Below are 19,600 nucleotides of genomic sequence, written 5' to 3'. Positions count from 1 at the left end.
CACACACACACACACACACACACACACACACACACACACACACACACCCTTAAGATATTAGTACTGTGGCTGCCTCCACTATGATTTCACCAATGAGGGCATTCTCCCCATTGGTCAAGATCACAATTCCTTTTTATGTTTGTAGATAATCTTATGAAGTTGCTTTGGCTTAAAAAATGATTTCTCCTCTACTGATTATCCTCTCTGCCCTTAGTTGGGCTGGTTTCACTGCTGCTAGGACCACATTCAAAGTCTTCCATCTTGGCAAGACCACCCAGAGCTTGTGTGCTGCTGACTAGTCCTGAAGAAACCAAGGTCACACACCCATGTCATCAGAGAGCCCCAAAGGACTGTGGGAGGATATTCTTATCATATTTGTGATGATTGATAGATAGGCAGACTTGGGTTCAAATTCCAACTTTGATTATGCTGGCCATGTCACCCTGGGCATTTTAAATCATCTAACCTCTCAGTGCCCTTAGGCATTTATCTAAAACCAGGAGGTACCAAATAGGTGTTCATCTGTACTGGACTGGCAGAGTTTACTTGTTGGGTGTTCTCTAGCCCAATGAAACCACAGGTCTGGTTGAAACAATAATACAGTAATAACACTTCCTCTATACATAATGTATTCTCTTGTCACAAAGAAGATTCTTACAACCATCCAAGAAATGGGTAGTCTAGGTTTTATTATTCTTATTTTATAGGTTAATAAATTGAGCCTCTCAGAGATTGTTGAAAAGGAATGATAGATCATAATGGAGAAACCAGTCATTCTTGTCAGTAAGGCTTGTATCAAGTATCTTTTTTATCAAGTATCCTTTTTATCAAGTATCTTTCATTCATTCATTTATCCATTTATTTATTCAGTCATCTAGTCATGTATTTATTTGTTTGTTTATTTATTTATTCATGTTAGGAACAAACCATAGAAGGATGAAGGAATCTGGAAACTTCTGTGAGCAGATCCCCCGTACACCCCGACATGACTCCAGTTCACATCCTGGCATAAACTCTGGCAGTGAACTCCCAGTGAACAGGATCATTGATGTGGACGGAGTCAAAGGTGGAACCAACAGCCTGATGCCCTCCTCAGAGTCTGATGGCAATTTCAGCTTTGAAGGATCCATCTCTGAACTTCGAATGTGCCAGGGGAGAACACGCACAGGCGTGTACAGAACATCAGACCTCCCAAGCCTACTGACTGTGAAGAGTGAGAAACACAAGAGCACAGAGAACCAGTATAAAGCAACTTTTGTCTAAGTCCCAAGACGTATTTTGTCCTTTAAGATGCAGAAATGTTTTTTTTTTTTAGTTCTCTTATATTTAATGATACTAATAATAATAGTGCTTGGAGGTTTACAAAGTACTGTATACACACTATCTCGTTACAACCATCTGAAGCAGTCTTTGCAAGTTTTATTATTCCCATTTTACAGATGGGGTAAGCAACACCTAGAAAGGAAAAGTGACCAGCTTAAAATCACCCAGTTTATTAAAACTAGAGCCAGGAGTCAAATGTGTGTCTTTTGTTTTCAATTCTAGGACTAGGCAAGCTCTCTGTTAGTGGGATGAGAACAATGATAGTTCTGTATGAGATGAAAATCTCTCTGCTCCCTTGGGTGTTCTGAGTCCACTGTTTGAATGACCTCTGCCTTGAAAATGCACTTTGCCATGCAGTAGAAAAGACCTTTGTTGACTGGAGTCAGAGATCCTGTATTTGTATCCTGGCTCAGTTATCTGCTCCTTCTATGAGCCCAAGCAAATCTCTGAACCTTTCTATGCTCTGGGTTCCCACTTGGTAAAATGAGTCAGTTGGACTGGATGACTTTTCCAAAGCATAATCCACCTCTGACCTTGCATGTTCGAAGTTCCTTCCATCTCTGCATGCTATGAGTCATTCCCAGTCAGACTTGTGCAGGACCTATTCCACACTTATGTGTGAGCACATTTATGGTCTTCCAGATAGACTGGGTGAAAAAGCAGAGGGAGAGAGCTAATGAGGGCATTCTTTGCTCTCTCTAAGAAGTCTGGTCATGGAAAATGCTTTGAGAATGGTGAGGTACAAACATGGGAACGCAGTTGTCTATTCAGACCAGATAGTTGATATTTAGGAGTGACCAGCAGGAGAAGAAGTAGCTTTCTGTTTACGCATTGTACCTAGGTAGTCTAGTGCAGTGGTTAGAACATTGGACTTAGGTTCGGGAGTCCAGGGGCTTGATTCCAGTCTGAGCTCTGCTGTTACATACCCAGATAACCTTGGGCAGGCCATTTGACTTGTCTAGGCCTCTCTTCCCTCATTTCTAGCATGAAGGTGGTGGATTAGTTAACCTCTAGGATCCCTTTAGGGCAGCTAAGTGGTGCAGTGAATAGAGCACAAGGCCTGGAATCAGAAAGACTCATCTTCCTGAGTTTTGATCAGGTCTCAGACATTTACTAACTGTGTGACCCTGGGAAAGTCACTTAACTCTGTTTGCCTCAGTTTCCTTATCTGTAAAATGAAGTGGAGAAGGAAATGGCAAACCTCTCCAGTATCTTTGCCAAGAAAATCCCAAATGGGGTCACAGAGAGTCATACCTGACTGAAACCACTCCACAACAACGAAAGGATCCCTTTTAACTCTGACAGTCTACATTCTAACACAAGGCTTCTGCCAGCTCTGATTAAGATTCTTCTCTAGCTCTGAAGCTTTCCATTCTGTGTTCTATGTTCAGATAGTCTACATTCTAAAGTTTAAAATTATTGTCAGAATTAGCATTTTATTTTAAAAGGCTCCTTCTAGCTCTCCCCTTCTCTGTCCCCATGTTCTAAGGACCTTTCCAGCACTAACGTTCCGTGTTTATATTCTGAGGCCCCTTTTAAATCCTATAGCCCATATTCTCTGTTCCAAGTTTCTAAATTTCCTTTTTATTGCCATCAGTAATTTGGTAATAGTCAGGTGGTTCAGGGGATAGAGTGCTGGACCTAGACTCAAGAAGACCTGAGTTCAAATCCAGCCTCAGATATCGACTCACTCTGTGACCCTGGGTAATTCACTCAACCTCTCTCTGCCTCAGTTTCCTCAACTGTGAAATGGAGACAACAGTAGCACTGACCTCTCAGGGTTGTGAGTCTCAAATGAGAAAATATCTCTAAAGCAGTTAGTATGGTTCTTAGGCACAAAGACAGAGCTCAATAAATGCTTATTCTCTTTCTTCCTTCCTCTAAGATACAAAGATCACCCTAAAATCTATTATTAGAGAACAGGAAAGTATGTTGTGGGTTGGCTAGAGCAAAGAACATTCTCTTTCTAGTTTCTCTAGATGTAGCTACCATAAATGAAGGATGGGTTTTTACATTAGGTTGGTTTTTTTAATTGTATTTTTATTTTGAGTTTCAAATTCTTTTCCTTCCTCCCCCCCCCCCCATCTCCCACCCACTGAGAAGGCAAGAAATTGATACCCACTATAATATGAAGTCATGCAAAACATTTCCCTATTAGCCATGTTTCTACCGGGTTGCAAAGAAGCTATGAAAGGAGTACATTTTTCAAAGAGTTATCTGATGACTTAATCCTCAAACAAAAATGGGAAACATTTTACCAAATGTGGGAGCATCTCCACCGGTTGTCACAGTTACCTGAGAAATAAAGAAACTGCCGGGAAGTTTGCTCGCCCCCTTTGAAACCAGAGGAAGTGGCAATGATTTGTCACCCTCGATGATATTTCCCAAATGAGCATCTCCTCTATATGAAAGTGACCTTCCCTGGGGAATGACAACACAGTGGTGTCTGCTATGCTGGGAAACTTGATGACTTAGATGCCTACTGATGAAATGTCACCTTGGTTTTATTGATTCACGTTTGGCGTAGATTATAATAGACTGACAGGAGATTTGTTTTTTCCTTCTTTATAGTATAGAGATTTCTTTAAAGTTGACCCAAAAAGTGAATTTCTATAAATTTGTGCCTATTGTCCCATTGTTTTCCATTACATGGAAACTCTCCCTTTTGTCAAGGAATGGTCAAGAAGGCATCTGGGCACACTGAGTGACATATTATTAGTGTCATAACTAAGAGTCATACAATCATGGAATCCGAGTCAGAAGGGTCAGAGGCCAGCTGGTCCAGTGTGTACTTTCCCAAGACTCCCTGCCATAGTGTACCTGACAGGTGGTTATGCAACCTTTGATGGAAGACCTCCATGAAGGCAATTCTCTACCTCCAAAGGCTGCCCATTACACTTTGGGATAGCTACATCTGTTACAACTGTTTTTTATAGCAGGGATAAATTTTCCCCTCTGCAAATTATGCCTTCTGGGACCAAGCCAAAGAAATCTAACCTCCCTTCCAGAGGAGAGTCCTTCAAATGCTTGGAGAATACCAACATGGCATCTGTATTTTCTCATTCCCATTTCTTTTAACTAGTTGTTACGTGGAATGATCTCAAGACCCTTTACCATCCTGGTCATCTTCCTCTGAATGTTTTCTCGCTTATCAACAACAGCCTTCCTAAAATGTGGCATCCAGAACTGAACACATTACTTGAGATGCAGTCTAACCAGGACAGAGAACAGGAGGACTATCGCCTCCATGGTCTTGGCCTATACAAGTCTCTTCACTATATAAGATAATTCTAGCTCTTATGACTTCACTGTCACACTGTTGTCTCAGGCTGAAATTGCAACCCCCCAGGACCTCCAAATTTTTTTTAAAGGAAAACAAATCTCTAGCCTTTCCTCCCCTCTATTGTATTCACAAAATGATTTTTGAGCACAAGTATAAGACATATTTTTCCTTATTAAATTTCATGTTTTTCTATTTGGCTCAGATCTGTTGAGATCTTTTTGGAACCTGACACTGCTTTCCAATGTGTTAGTTATCTCTTCTAGCTGTCTGTCATCTCCAAATTTGATAAGCCTGAGACCTACCCGCTCATTTTACACATGAGTTCTAGAGAGGTTAAATCACTTTCCTCAGGTCACAGCTTAGAGACCTATGGGTTTCTAGACTCCCTCCTTTCCTGGCAAGGATGCATTATATATATCCAGTGTGAGGTCCACTGATATCTCTGAATCGAATAGGAGGTCCAAGAGTCCAGGACTAATTTTTTACTGCAAAAGGAAGAGAGATTAAACTTGCTGTTTTGAGCCCCAAAGGGCAAAACTGAGAACAAGTTGTTAAGTTGCAGAAAGCAGATTTTAGAGGGATATAAGGAAGAAGTGCTAATAGTACAAAAATAGAATATGCCTCGACAGGTAGTGAGTTCCCTGTCCCTGGTGGTGTTCAACCAGAAGTTGGATGATCACCTTTTGGGGATGCAATAAGGGGATTCCTGCTTAGGTATAGGTTGGTCTAGGCACCTTCAGAGGTTCCTTTCTATGCTGGGATTCTGTGATTCCCTGAAGGGTCTGAGAAGATATCACTTAACTAGATTTTCCAGGGATGCTATCTGGTCCTTAAGAGTTTTTGCAGAATACGGTAACCACATTGTGAAGAGAGAGTAAGTGCTGAGCTTCTTCATTAACTCCATCAAAAGACCTGCTAAGTGCATGTTCCATATTTTGTCATTAATTTGATATTTACTAAAAATAAAGGGGGGATTATGTTTAGCCTATTTAATTCTCTCCCCTCATTTCCCTACCCCCAGGACCAGCCTCCATTCTTCATGGGAGAGATACATTCTCTGAACTGGAGAGAAGTTACTCTTCTTGGAGAGGTAGAAAAAATACTGTGCTTAGAGTCAGAAGTTCTGGGTTCAGGATCCTTTCTTGGCTTGTGACTTTAGTCTTAGCTTTCTCATGTGTAAAATGGGGTTACAAGTCTGAGGTTTCACCCCACAGCCATCATGTTGACAAAAATAACAAAAGATAAAATTTGTTCATGTTGAAGGAGCTGGGAAGACAGGTATGCTAATACATTGTTGGTGGTGTCATGAATTGGTCCAGCTCTCTGGAAAGCAATTTGGAATCATTTTAAAGAAATCACTAAGTAATTTATACTCTTTACTCAGTGATCTCACTATTTGGCATATATTCCAAGGAGATCATACATAGAGAGTAATAGCAAGGGATGTGCTAGAGGCAGCTTGAATTGAATTGAGAGCTGATCGTTAAACTTTCAGTATGGGCATTCACACCTTGGATATAGGCAAATGCTACAAATTAGGACTTGGTTTATTGTTTTGTTGATTATCTACACTTAGAAAGTGATGGGGGAAATGTTAATAATGCAGATTACACTCAAAATTGTGCTGTATCTTCATTTTTTCCTCTACAGATAGCTGATTGTTAAACATAAAGCACTCTCCTGGTAAAATCCCATATATACTGATTTATAGCAGCATTTTGGTGATAGCAACAAACTGGATACAACTGAATGCCTACCAATTGAAAAATGGCAGTACAAATTTTGGTGTACTAATGTAATAGAGTACTATTGCATGAAATGATGATTATGAGGAATTCTGATAAACATAGGAAGGCTTGTATTAACTGATACAGCATGAAGTAAGCAGAACCAAGAGAATGGTATACAGTAATCAAGCAGAAATAATGCTAAAAAGCAGCTGAATTAAGATTAATTCTAACAACCAATCTTGGTCCTGTAGAATAGATAATTAAACACACTTCACTCCTCTTGGGGTAGGGGATAAGGGAGACTATGGGAGCAAATGTTAATGTACTGCTGACAACCAAGGTCATTTTATTGATCATTTTTACTTAAGTAATTTTCTTTGTTACAAGGTTCAATGTGGAGGTCGATTTTATTTTTTAATGACTATGGTGTAAAAAATAAAAAGCATTAATAAAACTTTTTTTAAGTGAATGGGTTGGACTAAATGACCTTTAATATTTTGTGTTTCAAAGGTTTTTCCTTCTAATGTGTTATGTTCTAAGACGCTTCTCTCTATGACATTTTTTGTTCAATATTAAAGTCCCTCATTACCTATGTGACTTTAGGCAAATCATCAGTTCCCTAGCATCAGTGTTAAGGAACCTGAGGCCTCAAGGCTGCATGAAGCGTTCTAGGTCCTCAAGTGTGGCCTTTGGACTGAATCCAAACTTCACAGAAAAAAATCCCCTTAATAAAAGAATTTGTTCTATAAATATAAAACTTGGACTCAGTCAAAAGGCTCCACCCAAAGACCTAGAAGATCACATGTGGCCTCAAGTCCTCTGATTCCCTACCCCTGGACTAAATGATCTCTGAGAACTTTGTACCCTGCCCCCTTATGAGGTGGTGCAATAGACAGAGTACTGGGCTTGGAACCAGAAAGACCTGAGTTCAAATCTGGCCTCAGACACTAAAAACTGTGTGACCCTGGTCAAGTCACCTAATCCCTTTTTACCTCATCCCTCTACATGTGTAAAATGGTGATAATAATAGCACCCAACCTCACGTGGTTATTGTGAAGATCAAATGCAATGATATTTGTAAATTCCTTAGCACTGTATCTGGCACACAGTAGGTGCTCGATAAATATTCCTTTTCCAGCTCTAAATCTATGGTTCTTATGATCCTTTCTTCAAGGCCCAACATGTTTTACATGTAGGCTTTCTTGGCATGCTCAAATGAAATTCATCTCTTCTTTCTTAAGTTTACCCTTTTCTCCCCATTATTATGTGTAACAGTTATTCATGTTTTCCTCCCCAACTGGATTGTCACCTTAAGAGCAAGACTCTGGAGTGGTTTGCCATTTCCTTCCCCAGTTCATTTTACAGATGAGGAAACTGAGGCAAACAGGGTGAAGTGACTTGCCCAGGGTCACACAGCTAGTAAGTATCTGAGGCTAGATTGGAACTCAGGAAGAGGCATCTCTCTAGCTCCAGGCCTGGAGCTCTATCCAAAGCAGCACCCAGCCTCCCATACAAAGCAGATGCTTGTGGGTAAATGTTAGCTGGATTGAAATGTCTAAAGAACCTTCCATTTCCAACCAAGTAGGATTCCTAGAGTTGGACTGTGGAGTTAGAAGTCACAGAACAGTAATAGTGTGGTCTTGTGGAAAGAGTGATGAATTTGGAGCCGGGGGCCCAAGTCCAAACACTGTTGTTGCTGATTTGCGGCAAATTACTTAATCTCACTGGGCCCAAGGCTCCTTATCTGTACAGTGGGGACATTGGACTAGACCTCTTCAATGACTCATCCAACTCAAAATCTATGATTCTATGACCTCAGATTTCATCTCGTTTCTTTTGTGAGGACAATTGCCCAAGCAAATTCTCAGGCTGTCATTCTGCTCCTCCTCAGGAGGAATATGAGACATGGGAGCCCACAACTCCTTCTCCCCTCCTACTCATAAGGCCCAAGTCTTCAGCACAATGTTCTCTGTGCATTTCTGCCAACCTTATCTTTGCCCGTGGGATGAGAGCCTGGGCACAGAGCTCCTCAGAGGCCAGCCCTCAATCTGGCCTGAGAGTTTGTCGAGGACTTTTCATTGGCTTTTCCATTATGAACTACACTGTTATAAAGTCATCACTTCTAACAGAGAGCCTTGTATTTTCTGTAAGATACATCCAAATTCACTAGCAGCCCAGGACAAGGATTTTAGCCTCAGCCTCTACTACAAGAAGCAAGCATACTTCTACTCTGTGTGTGTGTGTGTGTGTGTGTGTGTGTGTGTGTGCTGATGGTTCACAGTTTCAAAAGGGATGCTGGCATGATCCGGGCACAGACAGGATGTGATGATCTGATGCCAAGACCGTTAGACTAGACCTCACTTACAACATGGCCCTGTTTCCATCATTTATGATTTTTATGAGATTTTTTTTCCTGGTACTTCTAATAATAAAACCTCGGTGTGCCCATGACTGAATTTCATGTTTTGGTGAAAAGCATTCCTGTGAGGCTGCATTACTTGAGGTACAGATAGGACGAGGTAAATGCTGGTGTCCCTTGCAACTCTGAGATTAGATTTAATGTTTCTATGACCCTAAAACCTTAGGCTTCTGAAACTTTGTGATTCTATGTTCTACAATTTTAAGAACCCACAACTCTAAGCCTGTTGGTTTCTGAATACAATAGATTCCATTTGTGCTGTTGTTGTTCAGTCATGTCTGACCCATTTGTCGTTTTCTTGGCAAAGATACTGCAGTGGTTTGCCATATCCTTCTCCAGCTCATTTTTACAGATGCAGTAACTGAGGCAAACAGGATAAAGCAACTTGCCCAGGGTCATACAGCTTAATAAGTGTCTGAGACCATATTTTAACTCAAGTCTTCCTGACTCCAGGCCTAGCCCTCTATCCACTGTGCCACCTAACTGCCCCAATATCCTATAACCCTATAATTTGAAAAGTGACATTCATTTCCATTATCTGGTTTATAGAAATCGCCAAAGATGATTCAATTTTCTCTCCACGATTTGTGATTGATTTCCTAATTTTTTTTGATGAGTTGACTGAATGGACTTTATGCTTTTGCCTCATGTAGACACAGCTGTGGTGTCTGGGACTATCCCTATTCAATACCCTCAGTGATAGGGACAAGATCTCACCTTCCCATATGAATGAAAACGGCAGCTGTTTGGCTGGTGAGCAGAGAAAAATCTTTCCATAGGAGAGGTCTGAGTACAAAGAAAGGTTTGTGCAGCCTCGATGATTTCAGGGAAATGGTGATTTGGTTGAAATTCCCAAATGTGAATTATGAGAAATAAGGTTGTCTTAAAAAAGGTTGTTGTTTTTTTTTAAGGGTAAGGGGAGTTTTCATAAATCCAAAGGCAGTTTGGCCTTTTGCCTGGAGAGCACAATGCCGTGAGCCAAGGAACATGGAAAGGAGAAGCCAAAATAATCCATCAGCTTTTCACCTTGGCTGCATTCAGAGCTGCCTATGAAAACAGAGCCACATAGACAACAAAACTTTCAAAGGGCCGTTTCAAATAATAATAATGATGACGACAAATTGCATTTTCATAAGGCTCTAAGTTTAACAAAATGCTTTTCTCAACCCTCTAAGAGATAGCAAAAGTATTACCACTCCCCTTTTACAAATGAGAAAAATTAAGATTCAAGAGGTAAAGTGATTTGTCTAAGGTCTCAGAGTTGATGCAGCATTTCCCAAATGGATTTGGACTTGGAAGCCTTTTGAGCCTGAAAGGTATTGATGAAACTCATTTTTAAAAATGGATCTTGGTGAGATTAGGGTGATGTAAAGTTAATGGGATTTAAGATCTTCATTACCCATTAATAGGCCTCACGTGGAGCCCATTAAGGGAAGCTTGCTTGTAGGAAGGCTTTCACATCTTTTGCTAATTTCTAATTAGGCATTGCGTCAGGAGAGTTGTGATATCTTCTGGAGATATCACATACATATACACATACATACATACATATATACATATACATAATATCTGAGTTGGTGTTTTGCTTTGGGGTCTCGCTTATGAGAAGGTTCTTGTGATTCCCTGGTCGAGATTCTGAGTGACCGTATGTTCAGAGCTCCCCGAATGCTCAGATGTAAAGGCTCTCTCCATCCAGAGATGTATGTAAAGTGTATAATTGATTCAGGCAGTCAAAGCCCAGTCTGTTGATCTTTATTTTTCTGTTTGTATTTTCTCTGAAGTTCAGGGTGCTAACTTTTCCCTTGAACTGGTGAATGTAATTTAAAAAATTGTTGACCCCTTAAACAGCTATTTTTCCTAGTAAAGCACATCTAAGAACCTGTTGTAGCAGCCATACTGGGGATGTCAGTGTGGTTGCCACTACAAGTGACCAGGATGAAGAGGAATCAGAGACCAGGCCATGAGGATCAAATAGAAGGAAACTGGGGTATTTTACCTACAGAAAATATAATGCAGGGGGTACACAATCTCTGCCTCAAAGTTTTTAAAGAGTGATCATATGGAAAGGGGAATAGATTCATTTTGCTTAGCCCCAGAAGGCAGAACTAGGAACGATGTCTAGAAAGTGCAGTGAGACAGATTTCAGATCAATAGGATGAAAAATGTCCTAACAGTCAGGGCTAGGAATAGAATGTGCTGCCTCAAAACACAGCATGTTTCCCAACCATGGAAGCCTTCAGGCTAGATAACTACTTTGTTGAGGATATTATAGTAGTATTTATTGTTGTTGAGTTGTTTTCCAGTTGTGTCCAACTCTTTGCAACCCTATTTAGGATATTTTTGGCAAAGATACTGGAGTGATTTGCCATTTCCTTCTCCAGCTCATTTTACATATGAGGAAACTGAGGCAGACTGGGTTATGTGACTTGTCCAGGATCACACAGCTTGTCTGAAGCCAGGTTTGAACTCAAGAAGAGGAATCTTCCTGACTTCAGAACCAGCACTCTATTCAGTGAGCCACCTAGGGTTTCTATTTGGTTATGGATTAAACCTTGATGATGATGATGATGATGGTGACGATAGCTATCAATAGTATAGCACTTTAAGGTTTACAAAGCATTTTATATATATAAAATTTCATAACTACCCTGTGAGGTAAGTATTGTTCCTACTTTATACATGGGGAAACTGAGTCAGAAAGAAGTTAAATAACTTGCTCTGCATCACAGTCAGCTCTCTAAGGCAGAATTTGAACTTGGGTCTCCCTGACTCCAAATCCACTGAGCTGTCTCAGGAGACTCCTTCTGCATTTTGTAATTCTTTGAAATGCTGGTTTAGCAGGGTCTGGATTCAAGGACATCCTTGGGAATAGGAGAGGGTGAGGGATAGGAATATTTTAAAAGCTGTTTTAATTCTAAAAAAAACCCCACAAGTTGTTATACATAAGAAGTATTTTTGATGAATACATTATTTCACTTCTTAATATTTCAGATCCCACTTACATCATAATGTGTCACAGACCTCCCCACTCAGCTTCAGGGACCATTAAGGTGCTACAGAGGACATTTTGGGGAATGTTGCTTATGCTGTAGCCAGCCGAGGACTTGGGGCAGTCAGGATTCCCAGTGAGTAATCACCCAGGAAGGTCTGTTCCCCTATTGTGTGGGCAAGGCTGAAATCAGTCCCAGGCTGTGGCGCTTACTAAAGTCTCACACTAGGCTCATGCCACTGAAACAGAAACAGTCCACCCCATCTTCCAGCGGCCTTTGAAAATGACTACGTGCTAGTGATGAGCTCTGACCTCGGAGATGAAGGTAATTTTTGCTAACCCAGTTAGCAAAGCAATCCAACCACAGAAACTTCTTTTTATAGAAAAGAAAAAAAAGAGAGACCAAGCTGTTTAAGAATGATGATAGCTAGCTTTCACGGAGTATTTTAAGGTTTGCAAAGTATTTTTTATAAATACGATCCATTTTACCCTGGAAAATAGGTTGCAATTATTATTCTCATTTTGCAGATCAGGAAACTGAACCAGACAAAAGTTAAGTGACTTGCCCATGATCACGTAGTCTGAGGCTGGATTTGAACTCAAGTCTTCCTGACTCCAGGTCCAAGTCTCTATCTACTGCACCACCTAGCTAAATTAAATGCTTGCTAATTTTACTTACTAAATTGAATTTGACAATCACCTGTCAATGTCAAGATGTTATTGAAGAAATTAAGGTTGGTTTAAGTGACCTCTGAGGTTCCTTCCAACTCTGTGATGTTGTCATTTAATAAAGATCTTTTGAAGAAATAGACATAGGAGCTGGAATTCTAATGGCTTATTAGAGTGAAGCCTAATTCTGCTGGGTTTGGCCTTAAGTGCAATGTTTTTTTGGCACTTCCTACTCAATGTTTTGTGTACTCCCACCTCAGTGGATCTTATTTATTCAAGATGGTACTTGCTTTCTCTCATTGTTAACCAACCATCTGTGTTTTAGAAAAATATCTGAAAACTCATTCATACTAAGGTGTCAGTGACTGATAAAGCTTTGGTGAGTACCTCCCTGGGCTACTAGGGTGCATGCATTTTAAAGAGGGCCAAAATCTTTAACCAAAGTTATAGAGCTCTGACATCAGTGTGTAAGAATTCTGTCACCTTTCTCCTCCAAAGAGTGTGGCGGGGTTCAAAGGTTTTATCTGGGAAGCAGCTGTTACAAGCCTCTGTCATACAGAATCACCATCATTTCACTCCTTCTAGGTTCTCTTGGCCGAAGGCCTCTCAAGCAGTTTTCAGAGTGGCTGGCCATGCAAGTGAGGACCATATAATAGTAAGTATTGATCACCCATATATGGGTCTTTGAGGGTTTAAGAGTACTTTCCTCACAATGATCCTAATAGGTAATGAACATATGATTATTTCATTTAAGAGCAGAGGAAGCAGGTTCAGAGAATTTTAGTCTTGCCCAAGTTCACACTTAAACTCAGACCTTTTGACACTAGCTCCAGGTTCTTTCCAATGTGTCCCTGTTCCATTTTATTTAGCCCCAAGCTAGAAATTTCCCACAAAGCTTGGGGCTGGGGGTGTGTGGCTAGGTGGCACAGTGAGTAAGAGCGCCGGCCCCAGAGTCGAGAGACCTGGGCTCCGTTCCGAGCTCAGATACTTAACACCCACACAAAATAACTGGCCATATAACCTTGAACAAGTTACTTAAGCCTCCAGGTGGCACATTGAGTAAGAGTGCCGGCCCCAGTGTCGGGAGACCTGGGATCGGTTCTGGCCTCCAATACTTGGCATCCACACAAAAATAATAACTGGCCGTGTAACCTTGAGCAAGTTACTTAACCCTGATTGCTTAAAAAAAAAAAAAGCTTAAGGCTGGGGATCAGTTGTATGGTTCTGATTTAGAGAGCCAAATATATATACACATATATGTATGTCCACATATATACATACATATATACACATAAATATATGTATATATACTTATTCATTTATCTATCCATTTATTTGTTCATTCCTTCCTCCATTCATTCATGTATTCATTCATTCATTCATTCATTCATTCATTCATTTATTCATCCACTCATCCACTTATTTATTTATTTGTTTACAGAACCAGATATAGAGCCCGACCAGCTATTTCTTACTCCACTTTCCATAGCTTACTCACATCAAGGCTAAGGCTGCCAAACAGCTCACTGTAGCAGCAGTGACTAGCCAGTCTTCTTGTCTGGGGGTGGATAGATCAGAGAAGGAACATGCAGTCAGAAAACAGACTAGGGCCCATCTGAGAATAATGAAATTGGTATTGGTCTCCCTTTAGTGTCTGAAAATTCTGTGTTATCAGGAACTCAACTCAAGCCAATCTCAAAAAAATTAAGAACTTATGTATTCTCGTCTATAAGAGGCAGTCAGTCAAACATTCATTAAGCATCTACAACATGGGGGGTATTGTGTATTAGGGATGCAGAAGAATACAAAAGGGGTGGCTAGGTGGCAGAGAGCACCGGCCCTGGAGTCAGAACCTGAGTTCAAATCCAGCCTCAGACACTTAACACTTACTAGCCCTATGCCCTTGGGCAAGTCGCTTACCCCCAACTGCCCTCCAAAAAGAAAAAAAAGAAAGAAAGAAAAGAAAAAAAGAAAGAAAAAAGGAAGGAAGGAAGGAAGGAAGGAAGAAAGAAAGAAAGAGAGAAAGAAAGAAAGAAAGAAAGAAAGAAAGAAAGAAAGAAAGAAAGAAAGAAAGGAAGGAAGGAAGGAAGGAAGGAAGGAAGGAAGGAAGGAAGGAAGGAAGGAAGGAAGGAAGGAAGAAAAGAGAAGAAAGGAAGGAAAAAAGATACAAAAGACAATTCCAGATCTCAAGGAGATCAGTCTAATGGGGAGAAAACATGTCAGCAACTATGTACAAACAAGATATATACAGGATAAATTGAGGATAATCAGCTGAGGGAAGACACTAGAATTAACTGGAGACCGAGGGTGTGGGCCTTGGGAAAAGCTGGGTTCTAGTCTTGGCTCTATTACTAACTAGTTTTGTAACGTTGGGTGCTCTTTTTTCTTCTCTGGGCCTCACTTTCCCTCCTTATCCAATGAAGAGGTTAGACCACACAATCTCTAGGTTCCCTTTACTGTGCAAACATTCCATATTGTAAGTTCTATGCTCCCTCACAGCTCTGATATACCTTGTTCTACATTCTAAAGTCCCTCCAGCTCCATCTCTCTTCTATGTTCTAAGATCCTTCCAGCTCTGAAATTCTGTGATTCCATGACCTGAAATACAAAACAATTGAATCATAGACCATGGATCTTAATAAGGTCTTATCTTAAGTTACACATCCAACTTCTAGCTTGTGCAGATACAAGATCAAGGTGAAATATCTGTTATGTGTTTATCCAGTAGATGACTAGAGCCTAGAAGGAAAGGATTCCCCCCTCCCCATTATGTAATTTTTCCAAGGTCAAGTGCTCTGCCATCAAAGTCTCATTGGTTCAGAGAGGATAGACAGAAAAAGAGACAATAGTTTATTCCAGATCTAGGATTGCCTTTGTAAAGGAGCAATTTTGGTAATGGAACTATTCCTCAAAATGGAATATTTCTTGCCTGTTCAAACATCCAAGGCCCTCCACAGTCTGGCCCCAGTCCAAGTTTATTGGAAGGCAGTAATTTGAGCTAAGGATGAACAGGGAAGGTAGCACCAGATTGTAAATGGACTCAAATAAAAGATTGAAGAGTTTGGGCTTTATTTGATCGAGTCAAAGGGAAAACACTGAAGGTTTTTCACAGAGGTGACAGGACAAAATCTGGAAGGCTCTCCAGAAAAAGGAAATTGAAACTAAGAATCATAGAAAAGCACCTCAGAAGGTATGACCTGCATTTGAACGAAAACCCTGTTTAGAACATCCCTGACAAGTGGCCTTCCAGCCTTCACCAACCTGCCATAAAAATTTTCCACTTTGAGATAGTTTGTTTTCCATAGGAGATTCATTAAGTCCCAGAATCTTTTGGAGGGTGGGAGAGTCTTTGGTTAGCAGATCTACAAGTAAGATTTTCTTTGCAGACCCTTGCCTATTGACAGGATAATTTGCCTGCCACCTTGAATTGGTAGGAGTAGAATGGGAAAGGGAGAAAGGAAGGGGGAAAAGTGAGGAAGAGACCAGTCCCTTGGGACAGTAATACATTAGCCATTATCAGCACTTACTTCTGTTGGGTCATTTTTTTCGGAGTGTAAGCTTGCAAGGTCAACAATAACAAAAGCTTACATTCATATAGCATGCACCAAAGTCACCTTGCATGTCTCATTATAGTTGTAAGGGGATCTCATTATAATTCAACATTATGTAAGTGGACCTCAAACACTCATGGAACCAACTAAGATAGAAACTCTGTGTAAGGGACTGGTGACAGTCTTCGATGGCTAAATATGGAGAAACTCAGCCATGAAACTGGTGTTTCAGTGATGGAATCACTAGGATTCAGTGACTGAGTGCATATGATTGTATAATATGCAGAGGGAAGAGTAAAAAATAATCCCAAGATTCTGGAATAGGGAGAAAAAATTAATGGAAGGGTAGTGGCAGAAATAGTGAAGTTGAAAAGGAACAAAATTAGGTTGTATGAAACAGCACAAAGGTGTGAAAACCACGTTAAGTACACAGATGCAGATTATTGTAAATCCCCTCTTTCCCTTAACCCAACCCCATAAAATGAGGCCTCCTCAAGTTTCTGGCACTGACAACCCTTAGAATCCACAAAATAGAAGGCAATACCAATTTCATTCATTGACAAGTCAAGATGAGCCCCATATCAAAGACATGCCCCCAGAGAGAGGCTGACCAGGGTCCACATTAACTAGAGTCCATGAGATAGGCACACTGGTGGAAAATCTGGATGGCAAAGTCTTGTTTGCTCATGAAAACAAGTGGACTAGAATGTGGAAAGGAAAAATAAAATATGCTGGACCTTTCTTCACCAGTAGTGACCAGGACAAAGTCATGTGTTTTTTTTCCCCATAAAGTTAACTTTATTTCATATTCTCTTTCTCTGATTCATAACAGCAAAAGACCAGACTCTTCTCATCCAGACCCCAAACTAGTTCTCAGGGATCATGGATATATAGAATTTTAGGATGTTAGAGTCAGGAGGGCTCTTAGAACTTAGAAAACAGAGTATTGGATCCAGGAAGGACCTTAAAACATGGAATGCCAGAGATGGAAGGGACCTTAAGGGTCACTTAGATCAAGGCTCTCATTTGACAAAGACACAAACTACAGAGAGGTCTAGAGAGAGAAAGCCCATTACCAACATTCACAAAAGCAAGCTGGTTAAAGAACTGGGACCACAACACAGGCCTTCTCACTACTAGCCCAATGGTTTTTCTAGGATGTCATACTACTTTGTAAATAGGACTCACCCAGGCATGTTCCTTAGGAAGTGTGTATGCACAATTATGTGTTGTGTCCACAGGCCTAACCAGGCTGGGAAAACTGTAGGTTCTGACTCATTTGAAAGCCTTCCCTGCCTTGTCCCCTTCTTACAAATTAAGGAAGAGATCCCTTTAGTTTTCTACTCTACTTCTCTACCCTCCTTCCTCAGGGGAACAGTAACTGTGGGGGGAAGACATATCCCCAGCTTCTGCTTCCTGATTTTGCACAGGATATGGGAAAGGCCCTGCCCTCAATCAAGTGTGGTTGGTGTTAGAAGCAGACTAGGTCACCTTTCCTGTGTTAAATAGGAAGAGGTTAAGACAGAAATGAACCGACTGAAATTTTCTTAGAGATGTAAATAAGCCTAGATGTAAATAAGTCCCTGTGCACTAAATATATACCGTTAACCTTTGACTTACCTTACAGGGTCAACTACAAGAGTTGGTTTGGGTGGAGAAGGTGCCAAGGAAGGGAATTCCTCAAGAAGAAGAATAGGACACAGCACCAAGACTTGGGGATATTTTCAATCAGTCAACCAACAAACATTTATTGATTAATTGCAAATTGTCATGTACTGTGCTTAGAACTTGGGATACAAAGAAAAAGTAAAAACAGTCCCTTCCCTCAAAGAGCTTGCAATTTAATGGGGAGACAATATACTATATAAGATACATATGAGCCTAAGAAGGAATCATGGGAAGATGACTGGATAAGGCAGGAAACTACCTGGCTCTTCCAAATTCCCTCACAAATAATTTAAAATAATATCTCAAAGTAAATTTTAGAGCAGCAGAAATAAATAAAAGTCAGGGTAAAGCAGTCCTCCAATGAAAGACAACTTGGGAAGACATTAGGAAATATCTGACCTCCCTGGGTAGTGGTCTGGCCTGATTGAAGTCCAGACACCTGGGGGCAGATACCTTTGAGTTAACAAACAGTGAGCCTGGGGGCACCTATGTCAGCTCTGGAAGCTTTCTCTTCTTGTACCTTGGATGGGTTGGGTTGCTGATCCGGGAAGATTGCAGAGTCCTCTGTTGACTCTGGATACAAGACCCAGGTGCAATGACAAGACATGGTCCCAAGCTGTAGCTGCAGGTGAGGAGAAGTGAGCGTAGACTTCTGAGTCTGGTAGCAGATGGCGTACTACTGTACTGTAAGAAATGATGAGCAGGTTGATTTTAGGAGAACATGGAAAGACTTGCATGAAGTAATGAAGAGTGAAATGAGCAGAATGTTGTATACAGTAATAGCAATACTGTTCAAAGAGTAAATGTGAATGACTAAGCTATTCTGAGATATATGAATATTTAAATCAACTACAAAGGACCTATGTTGTATAGTTTCACATATAAATCTGTGTCAAATGTTGTTCTTCTCTAGTGCGGGGTTGGGAGGGAAACAGCTTGAAACTCGATGTAACAAAAAAAATTTTGGAAAAAAGTAAAGAAAATAAAATTTGTATTACCATAGTTAAAAACATACATATGGCATACATATATATACATATATATGAAAACAGAGGAATTATGATGGCTTATATCTTTATCTATGGCAACAATGGTATTAAAACAGTTGAGAACATTAATTCATATTGCGCTTAGTGCCCCTCCTCCACTAATCTCCATGCCCTGCCAGCAAACACAAACCAATCCATTGGCTTGTGCTTTGGAATCAACTCAGGTTATTTCCCTGATGCTACAGAAGCTACTGGTATTTCCCCCCAGAGTCTCATTACAACAAGCAGTGAACCTCAACTCTACACGTCCGCATGAGGAAGTGGGGAAGGAAGGGGGGGGTGAGGGTGAAGAATCACTCTCTCCTTTTCAGGCAGCAGCCCCTATGGGGAATCTCCAGTCAGAAAGGGATCTGCCAATAACACCTACCCTACATTTCTCTGCTCCTTCAAAGCGGCAGAAGTCGATTCAGCCCAGGCATGGAACTAAGGACTAGAGAGAATTAGGGCAGGGGACCAGCAAGTGTGGTTGGACCAACCTGAAGGAAAAGGGATTGAAATCCAGATGAAGCCAGTTCTGTTCCCTAGGCCAGTGAAAAGTAAATTCTCCAGTATGAAAGGAGACTGACCTAGATTGACATATTACACCCAGCCCTGGTCATGTAAACCTGCCACCAAATGAGGAAAAGTCATAAAAATGTGTAAATGGGGAAAAGGCTAAAATATTTCAATAGGAAGAAAATTTAGTTAAAAACCTGGGGCACAAGCAGGTAAATCAACACAGAAGATATAAAACTAGGAGGGAAGAAGTGTACCAAGACACCCAGAAGATTACTGTACTCTCCAAATAAATACTGCAAGACAAAGGAAACTGAATCTTATGAAAAACTGGACCCTGTGGATTCCCAAGAGAGCATGAAATCACAACAGGACATTTCGGAATAGCTCAAGAGGGAAATCAGGACCTTGAGAGGTTAAAAGG

At 40.7% G+C, this 19,600-nt stretch overlaps 1 protein-coding gene and 1 long non-coding RNA gene across 5 annotated transcripts in view; both read left to right on the top strand.

Annotated features, from left to right (window-relative positions):
* Window positions 1–6,832, top strand: part of RGS12 (regulator of G protein signaling 12) — a 257,451-nt gene extending 250,619 nt beyond the window's left edge. For 3 of the 4 annotated variants that reach the window (XM_069070709.1, XM_069070712.1, XM_069070704.1), the window contains one exon: window positions 920–6,832. In XM_069070709.1, coding sequence (XP_068926810.1) covers window positions 920–1,263 — 344 coding nt within the window. In that variant the 3' untranslated portion in view covers window positions 1,264–6,832. The remainder of the gene's footprint in view (window positions 1–919) is intronic. The other variant, XM_069070696.1, reaches the window with a different exon arrangement.
* A 5,116-nt stretch (window positions 6,833–11,948) lies between these two features.
* Window positions 11,949–18,508, top strand: LOC138150723 (uncharacterized). Its single transcript, XR_011165641.1, has 3 exons — window positions 11,949–12,069; window positions 12,999–13,068; window positions 17,592–18,508. It is a non-coding gene; the product is annotated as an uncharacterized lncRNA (long non-coding RNA).
* Window positions 18,509–19,600: the final 1,092 nt, after the last annotated feature.

Source organism: Petaurus breviceps, unplaced genomic scaffold, assembly GCF_028583685.1.
Source record: "Petaurus breviceps papuanus isolate PSGF00001 unplaced genomic scaffold, PetGlider_PUasm1.0 140, whole genome shotgun sequence".
NCBI lineage: Eukaryota > Metazoa > Chordata > Mammalia > Diprotodontia > Petauridae > Petaurus > Petaurus breviceps.
Note: the sequence above shows the minus strand (reverse complement) of the source record. Positions and strands in the feature narration are given on the sequence as shown.